General features: G+C 47.9%; 2 protein-coding genes across 12 annotated transcripts; one reads left to right on the top strand and one right to left on the bottom strand.

The window, feature by feature from the left end:
* Positions 1–1,557: 1,557 nt before the first annotated feature.
* On the top strand, positions 1,558–19,935 carry ANKRD34A (ankyrin repeat domain 34A). Of its 6 annotated transcripts, XM_081815843.1 has the most exons (5): positions 15,119–15,762; positions 16,352–16,924; positions 17,026–17,089; positions 17,479–17,640; positions 17,757–19,935. In XM_081815843.1, exons 2-5 carry the CDS (start codon positions 16,833–16,835, stop codon positions 19,086–19,088), a joined length of 1,650 nt encoding a protein of 549 aa, XP_081671969.1. In that variant the 5' UTR covers positions 15,119–15,762; positions 16,352–16,832; the 3' UTR covers positions 19,089–19,935. The 6 variants fall into 6 exon arrangements, with proteins under 6 accessions (XP_081671970.1, XP_081671972.1, XP_081671971.1 ...); XM_081815844.1 differs by lacking the exons at positions 15,119–15,762; positions 16,352–16,924; positions 17,026–17,089 and adding an exon at positions 1,558–1,893; XM_081815846.1 differs by lacking the exons at positions 15,119–15,762; positions 16,352–16,924 and adding an exon at positions 1,559–1,893 and having other exon boundaries at positions 17,479–19,935.
* On the bottom strand, positions 5,445–17,824 carry POLR3GL (RNA polymerase III subunit GL). 6 transcript variants are annotated; one of them, XM_081815850.1, is made up of 8 exons: positions 17,781–17,824; positions 14,573–14,697; positions 8,484–8,651; positions 7,151–7,219; positions 6,752–6,808; positions 6,439–6,512; positions 6,194–6,307; positions 5,445–5,896 (listed from the first exon to the last, which is right to left on the bottom strand). In XM_081815850.1, exons 1-8 carry the CDS (start codon positions 17,807–17,809, stop codon positions 5,810–5,812), a joined length of 723 nt encoding a protein of 240 aa, XP_081671976.1. In that variant the 5' UTR covers positions 17,810–17,824; the 3' UTR covers positions 5,445–5,809. The 6 variants fall into 6 exon arrangements, with proteins under 6 accessions (XP_081671976.1, XP_081671978.1, XP_081671974.1 ...); XM_081815852.1 differs by lacking the exon at positions 17,781–17,824 and adding an exon at positions 8,046–8,175 and having other exon boundaries at positions 14,573–14,684; XM_081815848.1 differs by lacking the exon at positions 17,781–17,824 and having other exon boundaries at positions 14,573–14,867.
* Positions 19,936–21,191: the final 1,256 nt, after the last annotated feature.

The following is a 21,191-nucleotide window of genomic DNA, read 5'->3' as shown; positions in this document are numbered from 1 at the left end:
ACCTGTCTAAATTCTGACTTCCTCCTTCATCTACCCAGATTCATAGTGAATCCTTCCTTTGTCTCCCGTTCTCCCATTTCACTCCGTTTCTGGTTTTTCATGCCTGTCTTACCTTCCAACTCTAAGGAGACTTTGCTCTCTGTTCAAGACCCCAAGATCTTTTTAGCTCAAGGATCAAGGTAGATCAAGGAAAGGGTGGTAAGGCTGTGGCCAGTGGTTGCTTTGCTTTGCTTGGAGAAAGAAGCCTGTCAGTGGCACCCAGAGGCTTCTCTTCAGTCTTAGCTCTTCAAGCTATCCTGTATCCAAATTCCCTTGCAACTTCACGCACCTCACTGCCCTCAACTCTTGGGAACAGAATTTGAGATCTTGAAAGCCCAGTTGAGCCTCATATATCTTTGGAAAGTAGAAGAAATCTTAGTTGGGGTCAGGGGCAGCAAACCAGGGGGCCATTGGTGGAATCAGCTTGCAGACATTTCGAAACCTGTACAGTTTCTTCCTAAAAATTTGAATTGGTGGGGAAGATCTAAAAACCAGATTTCACCAAAAGCTACTGTTCTGGCTTCTCTTAAAAAGCAGTTATATTTGGGCGCCTGGGTGGCTCAGCCGGTTAAGCGGCTGCCTTCGGCTCAGGTCATGATCCTGGAGTCCCAGGATCGAGTCCCGCATCGGGCTCCCTGCTCAGTGGGGAGTCTGCTTCTCCCTCTGACCCTCCCCTCTCTCATGCTCTCTGTCTCATTCTCTCTCTCAAATAAATAAATAAAAAATCTTTAAAAAAAAAAAAAGCAGTTATATTTGGTAACAAGCAGTCCACATTCCTTCATGGCGTCCACCTGCGAGAGCTGAAGGGCCCTCATTTGCCAGCTTCTGCGACTCCCTGTTGTATCACACTCCCCTGCTTCACCCCTTTATATCTGCCTGACTCCTGTCTGGTGTTTAGGTTTGTCTTAAGTTGTTTCCTTTAAGGAGAGCTTCTCAAATATTTCCTCTGCGGGACCCCTAAGATCGGGAGAATGAACCATTTTCCCCAGGGCTTCTGGAACACTCCAAAGTCACCTGTAAGAAGCCAAAAATGTTGTTGAAGTACCTATTTTATGTTTAAAAAGTGCAAATTTCGATTTATACTGCACAGTATATTTGTGTAGCTTAGCATAAAAATAACTTTATCTTCCTCCACCAAATCTTAAAAGTAAAATTGAAACGCTGGAAGATGTACTGTGTGTATTCTGTAAATCCAAAAATTCCTCACTACATCACCCATAAATAACCCAAGTTAGGCACCACAATGCTCAAGAAGGCACAGAGAGACATGGAAAGAAAGACACGGAGAGAGAGTCAACAAGCGAAAAAGAATATGAAAGACGCTAAGAATGAGTGAGTGATAAGCTCTTCCTGGCCCCAAGTCACACCTCCTGACCTGGCCCAGTCCAGCTCCTGGGAAATTTGTAGACATCCCTGATATCTCTGGACAGGTGTTAGAGTGGTGGCTCGGGGTGAAAAGCAAGTCTCAAAACAGGAGCCAGGCCAAGTAAGGAGACGTGAGGGGCTAAAAGCAGCCAAGTATGGTCAGACGGGAAAGATTGTCTAGGGGCCAGGAGAGAGGCTTGGAGACAGGAAGCGGAGGGTTGAGAAAAGGGCTGGTCAGCATTTGCCCTTTCTCCCACTAAGCCCATCTTTGTTTCACTTCCTCTTACCTCCCCTGCCTCAGAAAAATGAAGTAAAAGAATTGCCTTGACCTCCTTAGATGAGGGAATCTTCTTTCCAGAATGGCTACATCTCCCACCATAGAAGAGCAGAAGGAGGATGAGTACCAGGGCTCCTTTCCCTGTCCAAATGGGATTTCATCTCTTCTCTCCCCAAGATAGGATATACGCCAGATCTGTGTTCCTGACTTGGGTGAGTATATTCCCCCATCCTCTTTGGTAAGGCAGACAGGTCTAACTAATCTCCCTCCTATTCCAGTACTTTCAACGCTGCCCTGAATGTAACAAAGAATGTCAAAGACAGGATTTGGATATTTTCCACTAACCATGTATACCAAGAGAAATGGAATCACAGGATGGGGAAGATTAGGGAGAGGCAGGGGTCCAAGTTTTGGGAAGCCCATCTCATAGCTGAGGATCCAGGGAGGAGGAGGGGTTTGAGAATGGGGAATAGTCCCAGACCCAAAGGTCATGGCGACACAGCCTCTCCCTGCATTGGTCAGGCCTGGGTCTGAGGAATCCTTGGACCTAAAAAAGGGTCTTAAAAGTCTTGGGCCTTAGCCTCTCAGGTCCTGCAGTTAGGGCTGGATCACTGTCTTCCCACTGAGTCCCATTAGGGTGGCCGGGGGAACCTCCCTTCCCTTTAGGATACAAAACAGCAAATTAAGTTCTGTTGGAGATAAAGCAAAGGCCTTTCTGAGGTGATCCTAGAACTTCTTATTTTCAGCTCTCTGGTCCCAAATGACCTTGAGGAGATAGTGAGGCTCAGCTGGGGAAAGGTCAATGGAGAAGGGGTTACCACTGGTCTGGCCAGATCAGCTAACTGGGCTATTCTTTTCTAGCTCATTTCTCTGTCCTCTGGCCAGACATGATATAAGACGGGAGATGAAGAAGCACCCCCCACCCCCCACCAGCCCCTGCTCAGTCAGCATCCAAACTGCTTGATGTGAGTCCTGACCTGCAGACCGTGACCTTGAACTCTGATGCAGGGGCTGTCACCTCTTTTGATAGTTGATAGAATTGCTAATCCTCCTGCTACCGGGGCTTAGGCAGTTTCTTGGAAAGGACTGGCTGCATGCCTGAGGTATCTTTAGCTTGCCCAAGCTGAAAATAGGTGGGGAAATCCAGAAGATGGAATGAATTCAGCAAAAGCTGGGCATGTCCTGACTTTTGTTCTCAAAACCATTTAGACTCCTGCAGGTGGATCAACGTAGGCTTGAAGGGTTCCTAGTGGATCTCTAATCCAAATTCCGTCTCAACTGAGGCTTGCAGACTTGTCATGATTTTCCCAAGGGCACAAGGCTGTGGGGTGGTGAAACTCCGTAACCCGTAACTCCATAAACATATGCCCATAACTAGTGCTTTGCTCAGTTGAGACAGCAGCCCTTCCCTTTGGCTTAGTTCTCAACCAGCCCCCGCCTACAGGCCACCCTTCCTTCCTTTCAAAGTTCAAACAGCAATAAAAATGAATTGAGGGAAATCATTGTCTCTTCCTCACTAAACCAGGGGTGCCCTATCCACCCGATACCTGACCTTCCAATTGTCCTGGGTCTCCACTCCCAATCTTCTAAATAACATGTTGCATCCAGGTTTTCCATTCAGCCGTCCCTCAAACCACTTGAGTCCCTGTGAAGTTTGCAAGACCCCACTCTCAAGCTTCCTGCCCACAGTGGGAGGGGACCAGAACCTACGGATGGAACATAGGGTAGGATTCTTGCCAGAGAGCAATCTGCTCAACATAAGCGGGCCCTAGCAGGCAGGTAGCACAGGGCTGAGTGAGCACTGTGTGGGTCCTCTCTAAATGTTTGCAGACGGACCCTCAACCTCTAACCTCTCAGGTGGTCCTCCAGAGAAATAAGGAGTCGTGACTGGTTACTGGACCTTAAGCTTCAGCCTCAGCCTGCCCGATGGAACCTATGGAAAGTAGGAGAGAGGTCAATGGAAACAGTCTAACTCTGCCTGGAACTGTTCTGGAATCTGGGGAAGCTGCTAGATCCCATGTTTCTGGCTTTGTTGAGCAAGGTCACCTGCCAAGAGTGGCAGGGCGCCAGATAGGAAAGAATCCAAGAATGGTCTGATCTTTCTAATGCTTTGTTTTTGAGGCAGTACAACGGAACCCAAGTGGTCACTCTAACCTTTGCCCTCCTTTCTCCCATTTCATGGGAAAAGATGTATGTATATAGTGGTGGGAGCAGGAGTGTGTTCCAGTCCTCCTCTACTTTCTGTCTAGAATCTTCTTTGTTCTCACTCTTTTAAGGTCCCAGGGATCTGGGGGGCTGGCTGTGCCCCCAACATAGACACAGATATAGCTGATCAGGTTAGGACTGGTATATGTTGGGGAGGGGGACAGGAGGCAAAAGGAGATTTTTCAGTGTCTTTTACATTTGTTTCTTCCTGATTTCTCCACAGCCACAATCACCAGCTAAAGTCTGACTATGGGAAACCCCAGTGACAGGCCCACAGCTCCTCTCCCACCATTCCATGCACTTAACACCTTGGAGAGCTAGAAAAGGAAATACACCAATCAAATTGCTCAATAACTCTGGACTGTTCTCTTTCAATTCCTGCTTCCTCCTCTGTTCTCTTGGCTGCCTCTACCTTAACACCTATTACCACAGCCAAACCAGGCTTTCAAGGTGCTTTCCCTCAACGAAGTCACAGTCCCTATTCGTTTTTTACAATGGGGTCAGAAAGATCTAACACGAGATTGCCAGTCTCTATCACTTGATGCGGTATATGGAATTCAGTCTGCCTGCCTGAATGTGTTTGGAGAATTTCTTGGAGGTTCTCTTGCACCCCCTCTTCATGACTTTCAAATGTTTTTGTAGGGTCGCTATGACAGCATCCCAGCTATCCGTGCCTGCTTCCTTATTCAGTCCCTATTCTGGACACGCAGCTCGCCCGTGACTGTTGCATGCCAAGTGGCTGGAACCAATCAGCTCATCGAGGGCTTCCTTGGAAGCCAATCAGAGCCTAGAGAAGTGACCTCACCCCAGGGAGAGCTGTGTGGGCGAGAAAGCATCTCTCAGAGCTGAGTGTCCCTAAGTCACTCCCCTCCTCCCCACCCTCCATACTTCCTGTAAAGCGATACCGCCTACCCCCTCTACTCCAAGAAGGGAGTGAGAAAGTCTACCTAAATTCCACAAAGGAAGAACCAAAAGGGAAACTGCAACTCAGCCACAAAGCAGCTTCTGGAAATGGAGAATGGGGGTTCCTCTTGCACAAACCTATCTTTCAATGTGGAGTCCCCGGGGGGCCTGGAAGAGGGTGTGTGCTGAGGAACAATCAGCACCTCCTCCCTACTCCCTCCCTGCACCTGGCTTTCTTGACTCTCTCTCACAAAAATAGCTGTAATCTTTCCTTGTAAACAAGGACAAGATCAAGGTCAAGTGTGGGAAAGAGAGGGCCCGTGTCCTTGTGAAACATGTGAAAACAGACAATCCATGTCCCGTGGCCTGAGGACCAGAGGTTCGGAAGCCAACTGGTCTTCAGGACATGGGCTGTTCTTCTCTACTCCTCACTCTGAGCAGCCTCATAGATGAGTTCCTGAATGTTCCCTGGCAGGGCTAGAACGGGAGTATGTGTCTCACCATGGGAGTGGAGGGAAGGGGTAAAGGACAGGAAGGCTGTAACCCCCACCCAGTGTGTCACATTGGACTCTGATGGGTAAGGAAAGAATGGCTCAGCTAGGCACTCCCTTTTTTCCTCCAGGCCTCTCCCACCAGGCCTCACCCTGGACAGAGAGGCAGATAAAAACATTTTATTTAAAAATATAAAGCTGGCCTTACTCCTCCTAACTGCACACACCCCCAATTATCTTTCACTATAAAAAAGTGGGTGGGGGCTTATGTACAGCTCTCTCAGCTCTAACAACTCCAGTATTTCTTTGACCCTTCTTTCTTTCTTTCATACAATTAAGACATTGGTCCTTGGCCCTTTAAGGGAGCTATCTGTCATCACTGTCCATTCCTATCTCCAGGGCCAAACAGTTTATCTGGGCTCTAAGCAAATGATTTGCCTGCCCACAAAACCAAATAATAGGGACAGTTACTCTCTGTATCTTAAGCCAAAGAGATCCAAAGGTCCAGGGTGCTGTTCAAGGTCCTTTGTCAGTATATAGCCTCATCCATATTGTCATCACTGTCACCCCCAAAGTCCTCTCCATTGTCAAAATACGACATGATGTAATCAGTTTCCTGAAACAGAACAAAAAGAAATCAAAGTCAGGCTTGCTTTCGGCCTTGTCCTTCCTCCCGGTGTGTCAGGCCCCTCCCCTCCCCATGAAACCATCCCAGGCCTGGGAAGTCCCTTTGGCTGCAGTTTGCTCTTGAGAAGAGCCTAGGGACACGTGAAGTGGAGGGCACGATCCTCCAGGGCACATCTCCTTCGGCTCTCCAACCCTCTAGAGGGAACATCCCTGGTGCGCGGAGTTGAGACCCCCAGAGCTGATGAGGAAGAGATGGGAACTGAGGTTGGAAGGAGAGCTCTTTCACCTCTTCATGTTCTTCTTCATCATACTCCTCTTCTTCTTCCTCTTCCTTCTCTTCTTCTTCTTCTTTCTCCTCATCTTCCTCTGAAGTCACTTCTTCCTCCTTTTTCTCCAGGGTCTTATGTGGAGATGAATAGAAGAAGAAACTCAGACTCAGTTCAGAGAAGGGAAAGAATGAAGCACACATGGGCCAAAGGACGGGGCACGGGTCTGGGGTCCAGGTGGTCTCTGTGCACATTTCCTCCTTACCTCTAGTTTCTGTATTGTTTCTTCCTTATCTTCTGTGTTCTTAGGGGGCCTCTTGGGAATCAGGATGGTGGTCCCTGGTCAAGGAATCAAAAGGTGAACCATCAGAGCGCAAACTTGCTTATTAGCTTTCTACCCCGCCCTCTCACACGGACGATGTCACTCTGCTGCCCTCGTGTGGCCACCATGGCATCCAGCTACAATACTGGGTGGAGTGGGTAGGAACTGGGAGGGCAGGCAAAACCACCCACAGACTCTGGCCCTCCAGCTGATGAAGGAAATCTCTCTTCTGCCTCCTTTTCCCAGATACACTCACGTTCCTTTTGTAGCTTCCGCACTCGGATCTTTAGCTCCCTGGGTAAACGTCGCCAATCTGGGAACAGCGGGAACATAAAAGTCAGTAAGACCCTGCCTGGGGTCTCCTATGAATAACTGGTTTTAAAGGAGAGGTAAGAGACAGGATAATGGTGAGGAAGGAAGGGGTTGGGTCAAAGTTGCTTAGAACAAAACTGTGGCTTGGATGCCTCTAGGTAAGTGGGGCTATTTAATAGGTTTTCAGGGAGAGTCGGAGAGTGTTTTGGAGCACATCTAGGGCTCCAGTTTGTACATACTGAGTAGAGTGGAGGGAGGAACAGAGAAAGGTGGGCGGGTTGGTGGCTTGTGGCATCTTGAGGATTTAAAAAAAGGGCAGTCAATGAAAGGGCCCATCACCTACCAGGGTTCCAATCGATGGCATTGTCAATCGGCCCTGACATCTGATATTTGTCTGAGTAACGCTCCACATCTGAGGGGTCAGAGGCCAAGGGTCAAAGTTTTATCCTTTCAGAGCCCCGGAAGAGGGTTGTTCCTGAGGGCCCAGCCCTCTCAATACTCAGGCATTGTCTGTTCCTTCACCCCAAACCCAGAGCCCAGGGGGTCAGCTTCCATGAGGACCTTCAACACTTTGCCACACCAAATTTTTGTTTTTGTCATCTCCCTTAACCCAAAGGCATGGCCATATTGAGAGGTAGTGTGGTACATTGGAAAGTATACTAAAGAGCAAGAGATCAGGGTTCAAGTCTTCCCTTTACTCTTTGTTAATGGGGCTACCAGGCAAGTCTTTCATCCCTCTGAGCTTCAGCTTCTAAGGCTTCAACTGGAAAGCACTGTTTGTCAATACACTCAAACACTGCACTTCCACACCAGCTGGTAAATATCCACTATCCCAAGCCTCCCAATGACGCCCCTTCTCTGGTTCCTCCTGGTCTCCTTGGCCTCTCCAGAATCCTGCTAACCTTAGGAGGGCTTCTCAGACACCCAGCATCAGCCTCCCTTCTGATTGTTTGGTGCCTGTAATATCCGACCTGTTAACCATGTTGATATATTCCATTTAAACCTATGAAATGAGCACCATGATGCTTAACCTCTTACTATCCCCAGACTGTCGTGCGACTCAGAACAAACCACGGACACTAGACTGCATTTCAAAGGCGGGGATAATTGTTATGATCTCCCCAGCTAGACAGTGAGCTTCCTGCACCTCTCCTGGCCTCTCAGGCCCCCAGTGGTGCCGTGTATAGGGCACTACTCATGAAAGGCGCTCAGAACATGATGCTCGCGTTCCAACTGACCTCTCTTGGGGACAGCTGGCCGGATGAAGTAGGGGAGCTGCCTCATGGCCCCTCGCAGCTCCTGCTTCAGCGCCAGGACATACTCCCCTTCCTCTCCTGAGGGCAGGGGCACTGGGCGGAACTCCAAGGGCTAAGGAAGCGGGGCAGTGGTCAGTCCAGGGGAAAAAAAACACTAGAGTACAAACCTAGAAGGGACTCTCCCCCCAGTTCAATCCAATGCTCCCACTGACCAGGGGGCCAAAGAAAAATGGGGGAAGCAATACAGCATTTTGAAAGCTGGGGAGCTGGGAGTGTAAGAAACTACTTTGCCTGGAAAACATCCCATGTGAGTTGGAAGCATAGAGACAGGCAGGGGCAATATGAGTGTTATGGTGGCCCACGAGGAATCCAGGATCATATACTGTCAGCCAGGGACACACAAGGGGGACAGACACTCACAGGGAAGAGTGGAGAAGGTTGCAGGGTGGGTGGGGGCAGAGCATCCCCCTTCCCAATGCCCACAGCCTCCATGTTGAAGGTCAGCTGGCCCCGGCCACGACCCCGGCCCCCACCCCGACTGGCCATGGTGGAGGGGGCCTGAGTATTCAGTGATCCAGTGAGAAAAACCTGATAAAGACAAAAACAAAAAGAAAAGTATAGTAGAATGATGGGAAGCCAGAGAGGTACAAGGCACTCAATCTTTTCTCCTTAGGACCCAAATAGCTAGTGTAATTCAACAAATTTTGATGGGGAAGGCATTGTACCAGGCAGGGTATTTCTGGAAATACAGACGTGGATGAGACATGGTCCCAACAGGACAGATAATTGCAGCATAGTGTAACTGTAGAATAAAAGGGAAAGTGGGGGTGCCTGAGTGGCTCAGTGGGTTAAGCGTCCGCCTTTTGATTTCGGCTCAGGTCATGATCACAGGGTCATGATCTCAGGGTCGTGAGATGGAGCCCCGGCACTGACTCCACGCTCAGTGGGGAGTCTGCTTGGATTCTCTTTCTCCCTCTGGCCCCCCTCACTCTCTCTCTCTTTCTCAAGTAAATTTAAGAGAAGGGGGGGAGTGATTAGACCCTTGGATAAAACTTCCCTCCATCCCCGAGATAATTTGATATTTGTCACCATCTACATATCTCCATATAATTTTTGAATTCTTTCTCTCCCTGACTTTCCACACCCAACCAGGCCCCAGGGCAATCCAATGCAATGACTTTCAGCAAAACATTCACTAAGCATCTACTATGGAAAAGGTAGTGTGCCAGGCACTGTGGGGGCACAGGGATAAGTCATTAGTCTCACTGTCGGTGGTGGGAGGTAGGAGTGAGGAGAACCATTACAATCAATTTATTTTTTTTTAAATACAGCTTAGAAGCATGGAATCTTAGAATTGGAAGGACCAATAGAATTACCTAGTCTAAATTCCCTCCCAATGCAGTACTCCACTCTGTAAGTTATTAGTCATTTAAATTCCAGTGGCATTTCCTGGAGAGAGGGTGTCCATTCTCTCCCAAGGCAGCCCATCCCATAGTGATCAACTCTGATGAACTGAAAGTCCCTTCTGCTACTGAACTGAACTTTGCTTCTTGTCATCAATCTTGAGGGGCCAGTCAGAGGCAGATAGGATGGAGGATAAAGTTATCAAGTGAAAATGAAACTTGCAAGAAATGATATTCCAGTGACAAAGAGCACATCTAGCAGCCAGATCTTGGTTTCTAATACCATTTTCCAACAAAAGGAACCAGGGCTTCTTGGAGAAATGGCTGGTTCTAGGGCTGGGGCAGAAAATATCTAACGTGAGCTGGAAGCATCTTCTCGCGCCAGAAAGCAAAGAAGTACTCACAACAATGACACACACACACACACATCGGTGGGGCTATGTCAAAAGGGCATAAGAGTCAACCGAAAGAGCTCCCAATGGCCAAAGCTGGAAGAATTTGAGCAATAAAATAAAGTAGTATTAGATTATAACCCCATAGTATAAAACAAATATCCATGAGTCCACACTGATATAAATAAATGATTAAATAAGTTAATACATGGGAGGGGGGAAGACAAACCTCTCATGTAGAATTCCAAATAAATTATGTAGACTCCACCCTGAAGAGGGGGAGTATAACTTTCCACTCCCTAAGTGTGGGTGATGTATAAGGAATTTTGTCTAATTCAACTTAGGAAAGGGGAGAGTAACTCTACAGTGGAGAACCTGGACAAACACTACCTCAGTCTGGTGACCAAGGTCAACATCAACAATATTAAATTACGTTGCTAGTAAGGGTACGTACCCTAAATAAGATGGGAGAAGGGAGAAAGCTAGGAAGACTGGGATGGTGAAAGGAGGCTTGATGAATCACAAGGTCTCAAGTTTGGAAGAGCCCTCAGAAATCATGTATTCATTCATTCGACAAATAATTATTGAGCATTTACTATATGCCAGACACAATGCTAGACAACAGGGATTATAGTGAATCCTCTACTCTAGACTTATAGCCTTCCTCTGATAAACCTTATTTAGCAAATTGTTATACAGTTTCTATTTACACATCTTTAGTAAGAGGACTCCCTATCTCACTTTGCAAGTTATTCCATTTTTGGATATTTGTTCTTCAATTAATATCCAACAAATACTCTAAACAAGAAATATATGGCTCAACAAAATGCCCTAGTTGGTGAAAAAAAATGATTTAGAAATATGTATAAGGTCATCTATTTTGTCAAACACACACATACACATTGTTTTATATGCACATACACATTTATGATGAAAAAAAGTTGTTCTTGAAGGATACATACCGAAAATTAATGTTGGCTAATTTGAGGTGATGGGATTTGTGTGGTTTTTGGAAGGGGCGGTTATGTGTACTTTAAAGTTTGTTTTCTATACTGAATAGGTATTGCTTTTTTAATAAGAGAAAAATAATAATTTAAAAATTAAAAATATAGCAACAGAATAGTAGATGAGATTAATAATATGTAGCAGGAAGGAGAGGGTAGAATATGTGTGTCTGAGGAATTTGGAAAGTTTAAGGTTCAACAAAAAATGTGAGGAAAAAATGGCTGTTAGTTAACAGATTAAACTGTGATCTGATTGAAAGAACATATTAGGGGAGAAAGGATGTCTCATGGACACTAGAGAAAGAGAAAGAATTTGTGAGCATGTCTTCAGGCCCTTTCAAGGGAAAGGACACGCTAACCAACTGGTTTAGGTAGCTTTCCACCTGACAGACACAGTTCTAGCAGTGGGGATGGGAGCTGGTTTGATCGCAAAGCAGTAAGGAGTCAAGAAAAGGTTGTAAGCTTTGAGGTTAGACAAATCAAATTCCATTTCCAGACACTAACCAAGTAACCCCCAAGGATATGAGGTAAAAGGAAGACAAAATTTTATTTAATTGAGGCAATAAACTGGTGGTTGGAAACTATAAACCATCCATTTCTACCCAACTCAGGTCAGGAATCTACGGTGTGTCTCTTCTATTGAAGATTGTGATTGAGTCTAAATTCTTGAGGATATTTAGGGTCTTCCATAATCTGGTCCCAAACTGCTTTTCCTTATCGTCAATCCTCCCTAGAGCTCATCCTTGTACTCTCCTTCCCCCAAACAACATCTCATATACATGATACTCACTCTAGTAACTATATTGTGGTAGAAATTAAGAAGCCAGTTTCAACAAAACATACAGAAAAACCATTACATCAAATTTCAGAAAGGCAGTACCTGTAGCAGTTAAGAACGTGGATTTGAATTCCAGTTCTGTCATTTCCCAGCTACACAACCTTCAGGAATTAATTTAATATCTCTAAACCTGTTTCCTCATCTATAAATGGGAATAATAATAATAAAACCATCTTAATTCATTCAACAAATATTTACTGAGTGCTTGTTATATGCCAGGCACTATTCCAAGTGCTAGGATATAGCAGCGAGCAAAACAAACAAAAACTGCTGTGTCCATGGAATTTAAATGGAGCTTACATTCTCGTAGAGTTATCCATATACAGATATTTCAAGCCATGAGACTGGCTGGAATGCCTAATGGAGTAGATGTGAACAGAGAAAAAAGAAATCCAGAGACTGAGGCTCTAGCACTCTAATTTGTACTCTAATATTTTGGATTTGCTATATTTATGATAAATAAGACAAGGAGTTAACCCTCATTATATGAGAACTCATGGAAATTCAAATAAAAAAAAATCATACCAATAGAATAACTGTGCAAAGGACATGAATAGGCAATTGACAAAAGAATGATTAGTAAAACCAGTCTTCACTTATCAAATTGACAAAGACTTAAAAAATAATCAGACTGCCAGTTTTTTTTGAGATGGGCACTCTCATACCTCATTGGAAGGATTGTGTTTATACACAGTCTGTCAGGGGAGCAATTTGGCCACTTGAATCAACAGCCTCTTAAATCATCATATCCTTAATCCAATAATCCTACTTTAAAAAAATCTATCCTAAAGAAATCGTCAGATATGTAAGTACAAGGATGGTCATCATAGAGCTATCCATGGTAGCAAAACTTCTGAAATAACCTAAATGGTCCAACGAAGAATGAATGGTCAAAAAAAATCAAATGTCCATTTTAGACCGCTATGTAGAAAGAAAGAAAAATGACTTCAAATAATATTTAAAAGCAAAAAAAAAGTTCACAATATAAAGTGGAGGGAAACATGATATAAAATTGTATTTGTTGTATAGCCTGATTTACATAATATACACGTACACATATATACGTATATATGAAGAAAAGAAATTGAAAGGATAAGTATTAAAGTAATAATAATGGGGGCGCATGGGTGGCTCAGTTGTTGGGCGTCTGCCTTCGGCTCGGGTCGTGATCCCAGGTCCTGGGATTGGGCCCCACATCGGGCCCCGCATCGGGCTCTCTGCTCCGCAGGAAGCCTGCTTCTCCCTCTCCCACTCCCCCTGCTTGTGTTCCCTCTCTCGCTGTCTCTCTCTGTCAAAAAAATAAATAAAATCTTTAAAAATAATAATAATAAAAAAATAAAGTAATAATAATGGTTATCACTAGATCATGCTCATGAAATAATAAGCATTTTGATTTATACCTTTATGTGTTTCCAAATTTTCTAGAATAAATGTATATTACTTCTCTAATCAGAAGCCAAAAGGGATGGTTTTATTTTTATTTATTTATTTTTTTTAAAGATTTTTATTTATTTATTGAGAGAGAGAGTGATAGAGAGCATGAGAGGGGGAGAGTCAGAGGGAGAAGCAGACTCCCCGCTGAGCAGGGAGCCCGATGCAGGACTCGATCCCAGGACTCCAGGATCATGACCTGAGCCGAAGGCAGTCGCTTAAACAACTGAGCCACCCAGGCGCCCCGGGATGGTTTTATTTTTAAGAATGCTACTGGAATTCAAATCCATGTTCCTAACCAGGACAGCTCCCCCTCTTTTACAATGAAAGTGAGGAATGCATTTCGTTGAGCTATATATTTGTTTAGAATATTTGTTGGATATTAATTGAAGAACAAATATCCAAAAATGGAATAACCTGCAAAGTGAGATAGGGAGTCCTCTTTAAAATAGAAGCTGGATAACAATTTACTAAATACAGTTTATCATAGGAAGGATGCATGTCTAAAGTAGAGGATTCACTATGATCCCCATTGTCTAGCGTATGTCTGGCATATAGTAGGTGCTCAATAAATATCTGTTGAATGAATGAATGAATGAATACATGATTTCTGAGGGCTCTTCCAAACTGCGAGACCTTATGATTCATCAAGTCTCCCCTTACCATCCCAGTCCTCCTAGTTTTCTCCCCTCTCTTGACTGTGGGAGCAATTATATTACAAACCACTAATTTAGGAGATCTTAATTAGATATTGTATTGTATTGTATTTTGTCTTTTATTAATTGTTCCCCAATTACGTTAGGAGTTTAAATTCTGCCTTCCCAATCAATTCCATTCAATTAACCTTTATTGGGCACTTCATATTAGGTACAAGAACCTGCCTACAAAACCTTATATTCTCAGAAGAACAGAAACATCAGAGAGCGCGCTAAGGGCTCTAATGGAGAGGTATGCATAAAATACTATCGTCAGACTGGGGAACGGTTAATTCTGAAAAAAAAACAAAAAACAAAAAAGAAAGAAAGAAAGAAAAAGAAGAAAAAGATAGTCCAGGAAAGCTACAGGTAGGAGGTAATATTTCAGCTAAGTCCTGATAGATAACAGGAGTTTGTCAGACTCTTAGACAAGGGAATAATACGAATAGATTCGGGGGAAGCTGATGCCATAGCAAAGAGTCAGAGATACAAGAGTGAGCCTTCCTCACTTTGTGCTTTAACATCTCTCCCCTATGCACGAATGAAAACTGCAGTTCTCTGGTATATAATCAGTACAGCAATGGGAGCCCTGAAGAGAAAGGGAAAGAAGAGTAGGAAACCAGAGGGGGCTAGATCCAACAGGCTGCCGGAAAGCGTTGTCTATCTATCTCGCAGCTTGGCCCTGGTGAGCTAGATCGGGAGGTGAGGGACAGAACCAGGTCAGAGCCACCAGGACGGAGCCTTACCTGCTGCCCCTCCCCCACGCTGAGCCCACGTCGCCGCCAACTTGAAATTTGCTGGTCTTCCTCTAGTTGCTGGCGCTGTAGGTCCGCCTCTCAGAGCTCCCCATTGGTGAGTTCTCCCGGCCAATCTAGGAGAAGAGGAGGAGGGAGATCCGCCCACTTGAAGCGGAGGAGAAGTAGGGAGGGGGAGAGTCAGCCGGAACCCAGGCTCGGGAAGCCCCGCGCGGCGCGAAGGGAGATGGGGTTGCAAAATCAAGCAGGGGTCGGTTATTTCCGACCTCATCTCAGATGGGAGAGCTCCTGGCTAGCGAGAGTCCACAGAGGGAACCTGACACTTAGATCTCACCGAGGGACTCTGTTGAGGAAGCTCCCACAGATAAATGAAAGTGTTGTTCGTTAGGGATGAGTCTTTTTGGGACTTGGGCTTCCCAGCCTGGCCCCTCCATTACTCCAACCTTCCCTCTAGTCCTACACTGCTTCCCTCCAGCACCACCAATGAATACTTCTTTTCTATTTTCTTACCCCCCCCCCGCCCCCCAAGGGTTGCTGCCATGTCTGTGAGATGGGAGGAAAGTTTGGGGAAGGAAGGATTAGGAATCAGAGAACCAGAGTTGGGGAGGCAGGACAGAAGCCCAGTGTTTCCCGCATTTTCTATTGCCTTCCAGCTCCTTCTAGCCCTTGGTGAAGGAGAGCACGGTGGCGAGGGTGAGTGGAGGGCAGTGGTGGAGAGGAATCCTACTTTCATACACACACACCCCACAAAAACAACCCCAGAAATAGAGGGAAAGAATAATCCAGAGTAGTGATAAAAGCTAGGAGTTAGTCAAGAAGACTATCCCACGTGTCAGAGAAAATGGCCCTGGGAGTGAAGCCTCTGGACTTGGAAGGCTGCAGGTGTAGTGGCAAGACCCGCAGTCTTTGGAATAGGACAGAAACAGAGCTGTGAGGCTTTGGAGAACTTGCTTAACTTTATTAAGTCTGTTTCTTCATCTATAACAAGGAGATTCCTACCTTACAGCATTGTTCTGAGGATTTGATATAATGTATGTGAAGTACTTAGCATATAGTTAGTATCCAACAAATGGTACCTAGTAAAAATGGGTAGCTTCCCTGCAATATTTCTCCCCCTCCTTCTCCAGAAACATTATTTTTGGTATCTTGTGTCTGGTGGCTTCCAGTCTGAATTATCTCAGGTGAGTTTTCCAAATCCTTGCGATTTTTTTTTCCCTCATCTTCCACTTCCCCTCATGCCTTCCAGCTGGACACAAACTCCTTCCTAAAATATGCAGATGGAAGCTATGGTAACCATGGAGACAGGGCAGGTGGCAAGGAGAGGCAGAGACAGGCAGCAGAGAGACCCATTATGATTGCGACAGATAGGCAGAGAGAATACTTAGGGAGCGATTGGACAGAGACCTTCAACCAACGTGGAAAAATAATGAGTCTAAGCAAGACTGAGTGTAAAGAGATGCAATGAGAAAGGGATGTGTTACAAGGTTCGCTCTTCTCTCTGCCTCTTTTCTCTCTCCCTCTCCCCCTCCAAGAATATGGGGAGGAAGGCATCTGGGAATGCCACCTGGTGTAGCTAAAAATGACCCAGTATATCCACTCTCCTCATACTTATCTAAGGTTTGTACAAGGGATCTGAGGTTCAAGTTTATCTGTGCTGTGTGTTCCGTTTGGGCGGAGATGGAGTGAGGATGTACCGCTGCGTCTGGCTCCAGCTCTCCCTGACATGTAAACTACAAGGAGGCAGCCAGATCTCTTGCTCTCTCTGCGCAGTATGGACTCCGGCTGTGGATCCCAATCGCCTCTCTCCACCCCTCTGCACAGTGTGCCATGTGCTGTGTGTGGCAGGTCAGATCTGGCGCACAGACGCGCATAAACACATCTAGCGCGGAGAATGGGGCTCTGCTCAACGAAGAATTGGGATGGCCCCAGTCTGGGTCGCAGAGGAGTCTCCTAAGAAACATTTAGGTTTGTTGGGGCTGAGGGGAGGTCGGCTAAGCAAGAGAAGTCAGGATTGGAACCTCTAGGTTTTGAGGCTTTATGTGTGCATGGGTGGGGGAACGGTTTGGTGCCCGACGCCCCCACCCGCAGAGACTAGGCTATAAATAGCAAGGCAGAGCTCCGCCCCCCCCCCCCAAGCTTCTCTCCTCCCGAGCCGGCGCCTTGCCCGGGGCGCACCGGGAGGAGGGACCAGGATCCGGTGCCCGGGCGCAGATACTGACACCAAGGGAATCCGGATGCCCCTCCCCACGCCATGTGGGCCCCCGGGAGCCCAGCTCCGCCACCTAGGCTGCCCCATGGCCCTGGCCTCAGTCCTGGCCCGGCGGAGATCCTGCGGACATTCAGGTATCTATTTGGGCGCACAGCCTGGGAGGGAAAGAGCAAGGAGTGATGGGGAACATAGCAGGGGCAAAAGAAACCCCCAATTCTCCCCCCACCCGTTTTAGGTCCCAAATGCAAGCTGCTTCCCTCCCCCCACTCAGTATTTGGGGCTGTGGCAACCTAAAAGAGGTTAGGAATGGGAATTATGTGTGTGAATGTATGGGTGCATGTGTGTGGGTGGGTGGCGTTCAGCATCCTAGAAAGGGGTATTCCAAGTGCGGATAAGAAAAGGGGGATGCTGGAAAGGTCTGAGAAGCCGTGGGGTGAGGGTGGGGGTGCGGTATCCCTGCGCGTGCACGTACGCATTTGCACGCGCGCTCGTCCTTCAATGCGGGTGCACCCTTCCCACCTCCTCAGGCATGCGCTGGGGGGAGGGGGCGGCTCAAAGGCATGAGTTAGAGGAAGGACTGTGTGCCGTGCCGTGCCGTGCCGTGGAGATCTCCCCACGCCGTCTCCTTCCACCGGTGCCTCAGTTTCCCTGCCTGAATCCGTCAATAAGATCTCTCTCTTTCTCGCAGGGATTGGCTTCGCCACTGAGCCCTCAGGCCTCCGCCAGCCACCACCCCCACGTCCCTAGACATCCTCGGCGGGCCCCAGTCCCGGCTCCACTGGTGCTCTCGGCCCTGCCGCAGCTATGCTGCACACCGAGGGCCACGCTCTTCTTCGGGCCGTGGGTCAGGGTAAGCTACGCTTGGCCCGTTTGCTTCTGGAGGGAGGCGCCTACGTGAATGAGGGTGATGCCCAGGGGGAGACTGCGCTAATGGCGGCTTGTCGGGCCCGTTACGACGACCCCCAGAACAAGGCGCGCATGGTACGCTACCTCCTGGAGCAAGGCGCGGACCCCAACATCGCAGACCGCCTGGGGCGCACCGCGCTGATGCACGCCTGCGCCGGGGGTGGGGGCGCCGCCGTGGCCTCGCTGCTACTTGCCCACGGTGCAGACCCCTCAGTGCGAGATCACGCGGGCGCCTCGGCGCTTGTCCACGCCCTGGACCGTGGGGACCGCGAGACCCTTGCCACGCTGCTAGACGCCTGTAAGGCCAAGGGCACGGAGGTCATCATCATCACCACCGACACCTCGCCCTCGGGAACCAAGAAGACTCGGCAGTATCTCAATTCCCCACCGTCCCCGGGGGTGGAGGACCCTGCTCCCGCTCCTCCCAGCCCCGGGGTCTGCACGTCGCCTTCCGAAATCCAACTGCAGGCTGCAGGAGGAGGAGGAGAACGGGGATTGCTATCCCCTCGCGCTCAGGAAGAAGAGGAGAAGCGGGACGTATTCGAATTCCCTCTTCCTAAGCCCCCTGATGACCCCTCCCCTTCTGAACCGCTCCCCAAACCACCTCGTCACCCTCCAAAACCACTCAAAAGGCTCAACTCCGAGCCCTGGGGCCTAGTGGCTCCTCCTCAACCGGTCCCACCCGCGGAAGGGAGGCCGGGGATCGAGCGCCTGACCGCGGAATTCAACGGCCTGACTCTGACCGGTCGACCCCGTCTTTCCAGACGTCACAGCACGGAAGGTCCGGAGGATCCGCCCCCGTGGGCGGAGAAAGTGACGGGTGGGGGTCCTCTCTCTCGCCGAAACACTGCGCCAGAAGCTCAGGAGTCTGGTCCCCCTTCAGGGCTGAGGCAGAAACTGAGCCGCATGGAGTCGGTGGAGCTCGATACCCCCGGAAATATTTGCCCCGACTCGCCGGAGTGCAGCCGCTTGTCCCTGGAGCGCCGGCGGTACAGCGCCTCCCCGCTGACCCTCCCTCCAGCCGGCTCGGCTCCCTCCCCGCGCCAGTCCCAGGAGAGTCTGCCAGGGGCTGTATCTCCGCTGAGCGGACGGAGGCGGAGTCCCGGGCTGCTGGAGCGGAGGGGCTCGGGGACGTTGCTCCTGGACCACATCGCGCAAACGCGGCCGGGTTTCCTGCCTCCACTCAACGTCAGCCCCCACCCTCCCATCCCCGACATTCGCCCCCAACCCGGAGGTCGGGCGCCTTCGCTGCCCGCCCCTCCCCAGGCGGGGGCGCCAGGCTCTCCCAGGACCAAGCGCAAGTTGGTGAGGCGCCACTCCATGCAGACTGAGCAGATCCGCCTGCTAGGGGGCTTCCAGAGTCTAGGCGGGCCAGGGGAGCCAGGGCGCTGAGAGGAGTGAGAGGAACCAAGGAGGGTGGGGATCAGGACCTTGATGGGACAGGTGGGAGAACCAGCTCACACACACACCACGGACATCGGGGTCTTTTGCCTGTGCTCCTGGGCACGGTGCACGCACACATGGGTAAAAAAGTGTCCACAAGCACAGCACTCTTCTTATTCACAGGGAAGGGTAAGTACTCTCTCGACTGGGCATATAGACACATACATTCATGTCCTGGTCACTTCACATGCATATGGGGATACTTGTGTACCCATCCATAGGAATGGCACACACAGGGCCACTTGTGCTAGGGTCCCAAGTGGGTCCCAAAGTCACTTGCATTTGTTCAGAAGCCGTAGGGAACCCCTACTTATGGATAGTCTCCAATCTTTTTGCCCTTTTGCAGAAGCAATCCCCTGCTTTCCATGTATGCCCTGCAACACAGCCCGTTCACGACTTTGCACACTCTGCCCTCTTCCTGGATATCCCAACCTGTGTAGGTCTTGCTTCTCTCTCCAGGCCTGGCTCCTTGTTCACACCCTGCTTCCAGCCCTAACCACTTTTCAGGATATCTTCTTCACCCTCCTTGGGGTTTTCCTGCAGCAACCCTCAGCTTCAGTTCTGCTGCTGCCCTTCCTGCTCTCAGCTTTACTTCTCAACTTCCTGCTTTTTATTCCCACCTTGTTCCCCTAACCAATACAGGAGGTTGTCTCATTTTCCCAGGGAGTGGGTCATGGGCTCTATGCTGCTCTTCTGTCTGTCTGAGCTTATGAACACCCCCACAGGTAGAAGTGGGGAGTAACCCTAAATCACTCCTCTCTCCACTTGACATATCAAATAAATGTGTTCAGAAGTCTCTGTTTTGTCACTTCTGCCTGAGGGTGTGGGGTATGGGGAATGAGGAATGGGGAGGGAGGATGATGCTTACTATAGCTCTAATGATCTAGGGGATACTTAGAGGTTCCAGCCACCTTCTTTGCAGGAGACCAACTGACCAGCTGTGGTTGCAGAAGAAAAGACAAGTGTCCTGTGTCCTGAGGTTTTAAGGCATTTGACAGGCTTTCATTCACTCAGGCTCCCCTATGTCCATCCTCAAATTCTTTAACTTAAGATTTCTAAAAAAGTACCTCCTACAAAAATTACCTCCGTTCACTATCAACAAATATCTCAGTAGATTGACTGCCCCTCTTTCAAACTTCTTATTTTGTGACCATTCCCAGTTATTCCTTGGGGTTCTAATTTTCATCTCACCAGGTGCATTTCATCCATTTTTTTCTACTTCTTTTTAAAAAAGTTTTTATTTATGTAGTCTCTACACACAAAGTGGGGCTCGAACTCACAACCCCGAGATCATGAGTAACATGCTTTTCTGACTGAGCCAGCCAGCTGCCCCCATTTTTTTCTACTTCTGACTTTTATTTCCCCGTCCTGAGCCACGGCACAGTGGGGAAAGAGAGAGAGAGAGAGAGAAAAGTAGTATAACCTCACCTAGGTAAGAATGGCATGATGGTCAACTGACAAAGGATGTGTATTGTGTATCTGTGTGCATAGGTGTGTGTAAGAGTAATCCGAGGAACCCAGCCTGACAGGTTATGAACAGGATAACTGTCTTAATCTGCCCCCTAGACTTCTCAGTTTTCTGGTTTCTGCATATATTCTAATTCTTTCTCACTCTAACGGGAGGTAAGGGAGCAGCCCATTCCACTCTTTCTCACGGTTTCCCCCAACTTAGAATAGGTAAAATCAGAAAATTACCTAACGATGCATGGTATAACGAAAAGATCAAAATATTGGGAATCAGAAGGCCTATGTCTGAACCCCTCTTTGCCATCTCCTAGCTTGAATTTTGGGCAATTTATCCAGCCTCTCTGAGTGTCCATTTCCTTATCTGTAAAATAATAAAATCTAGTTAGTCATTGTGATTATTAAATAAGACAATGCTCTAAAGTACATTGCGCAGTGTCTGACATATAGTAAGTATATGCTCATGAAATGTATTCTTTCCTTGTTTTAGCTGCATCGCCCATTGCATGTGATCTTGGACAAGTCACATAACTTATCTGTTTCCTCATCTACAACTATAAAATGAAGTCGTCGGACAAATGATCCCTA

Source organism: Leptonychotes weddellii, chromosome 4 (assembly GCF_054177405.1).
Source record: "Leptonychotes weddellii isolate Sample4059 chromosome 4, ASM5417740v2, whole genome shotgun sequence".
Lineage (NCBI taxonomy): Eukaryota > Metazoa > Chordata > Mammalia > Carnivora > Phocidae > Leptonychotes > Leptonychotes weddellii.
This window is presented reverse-complemented; position numbering and strand designations above follow the sequence as displayed.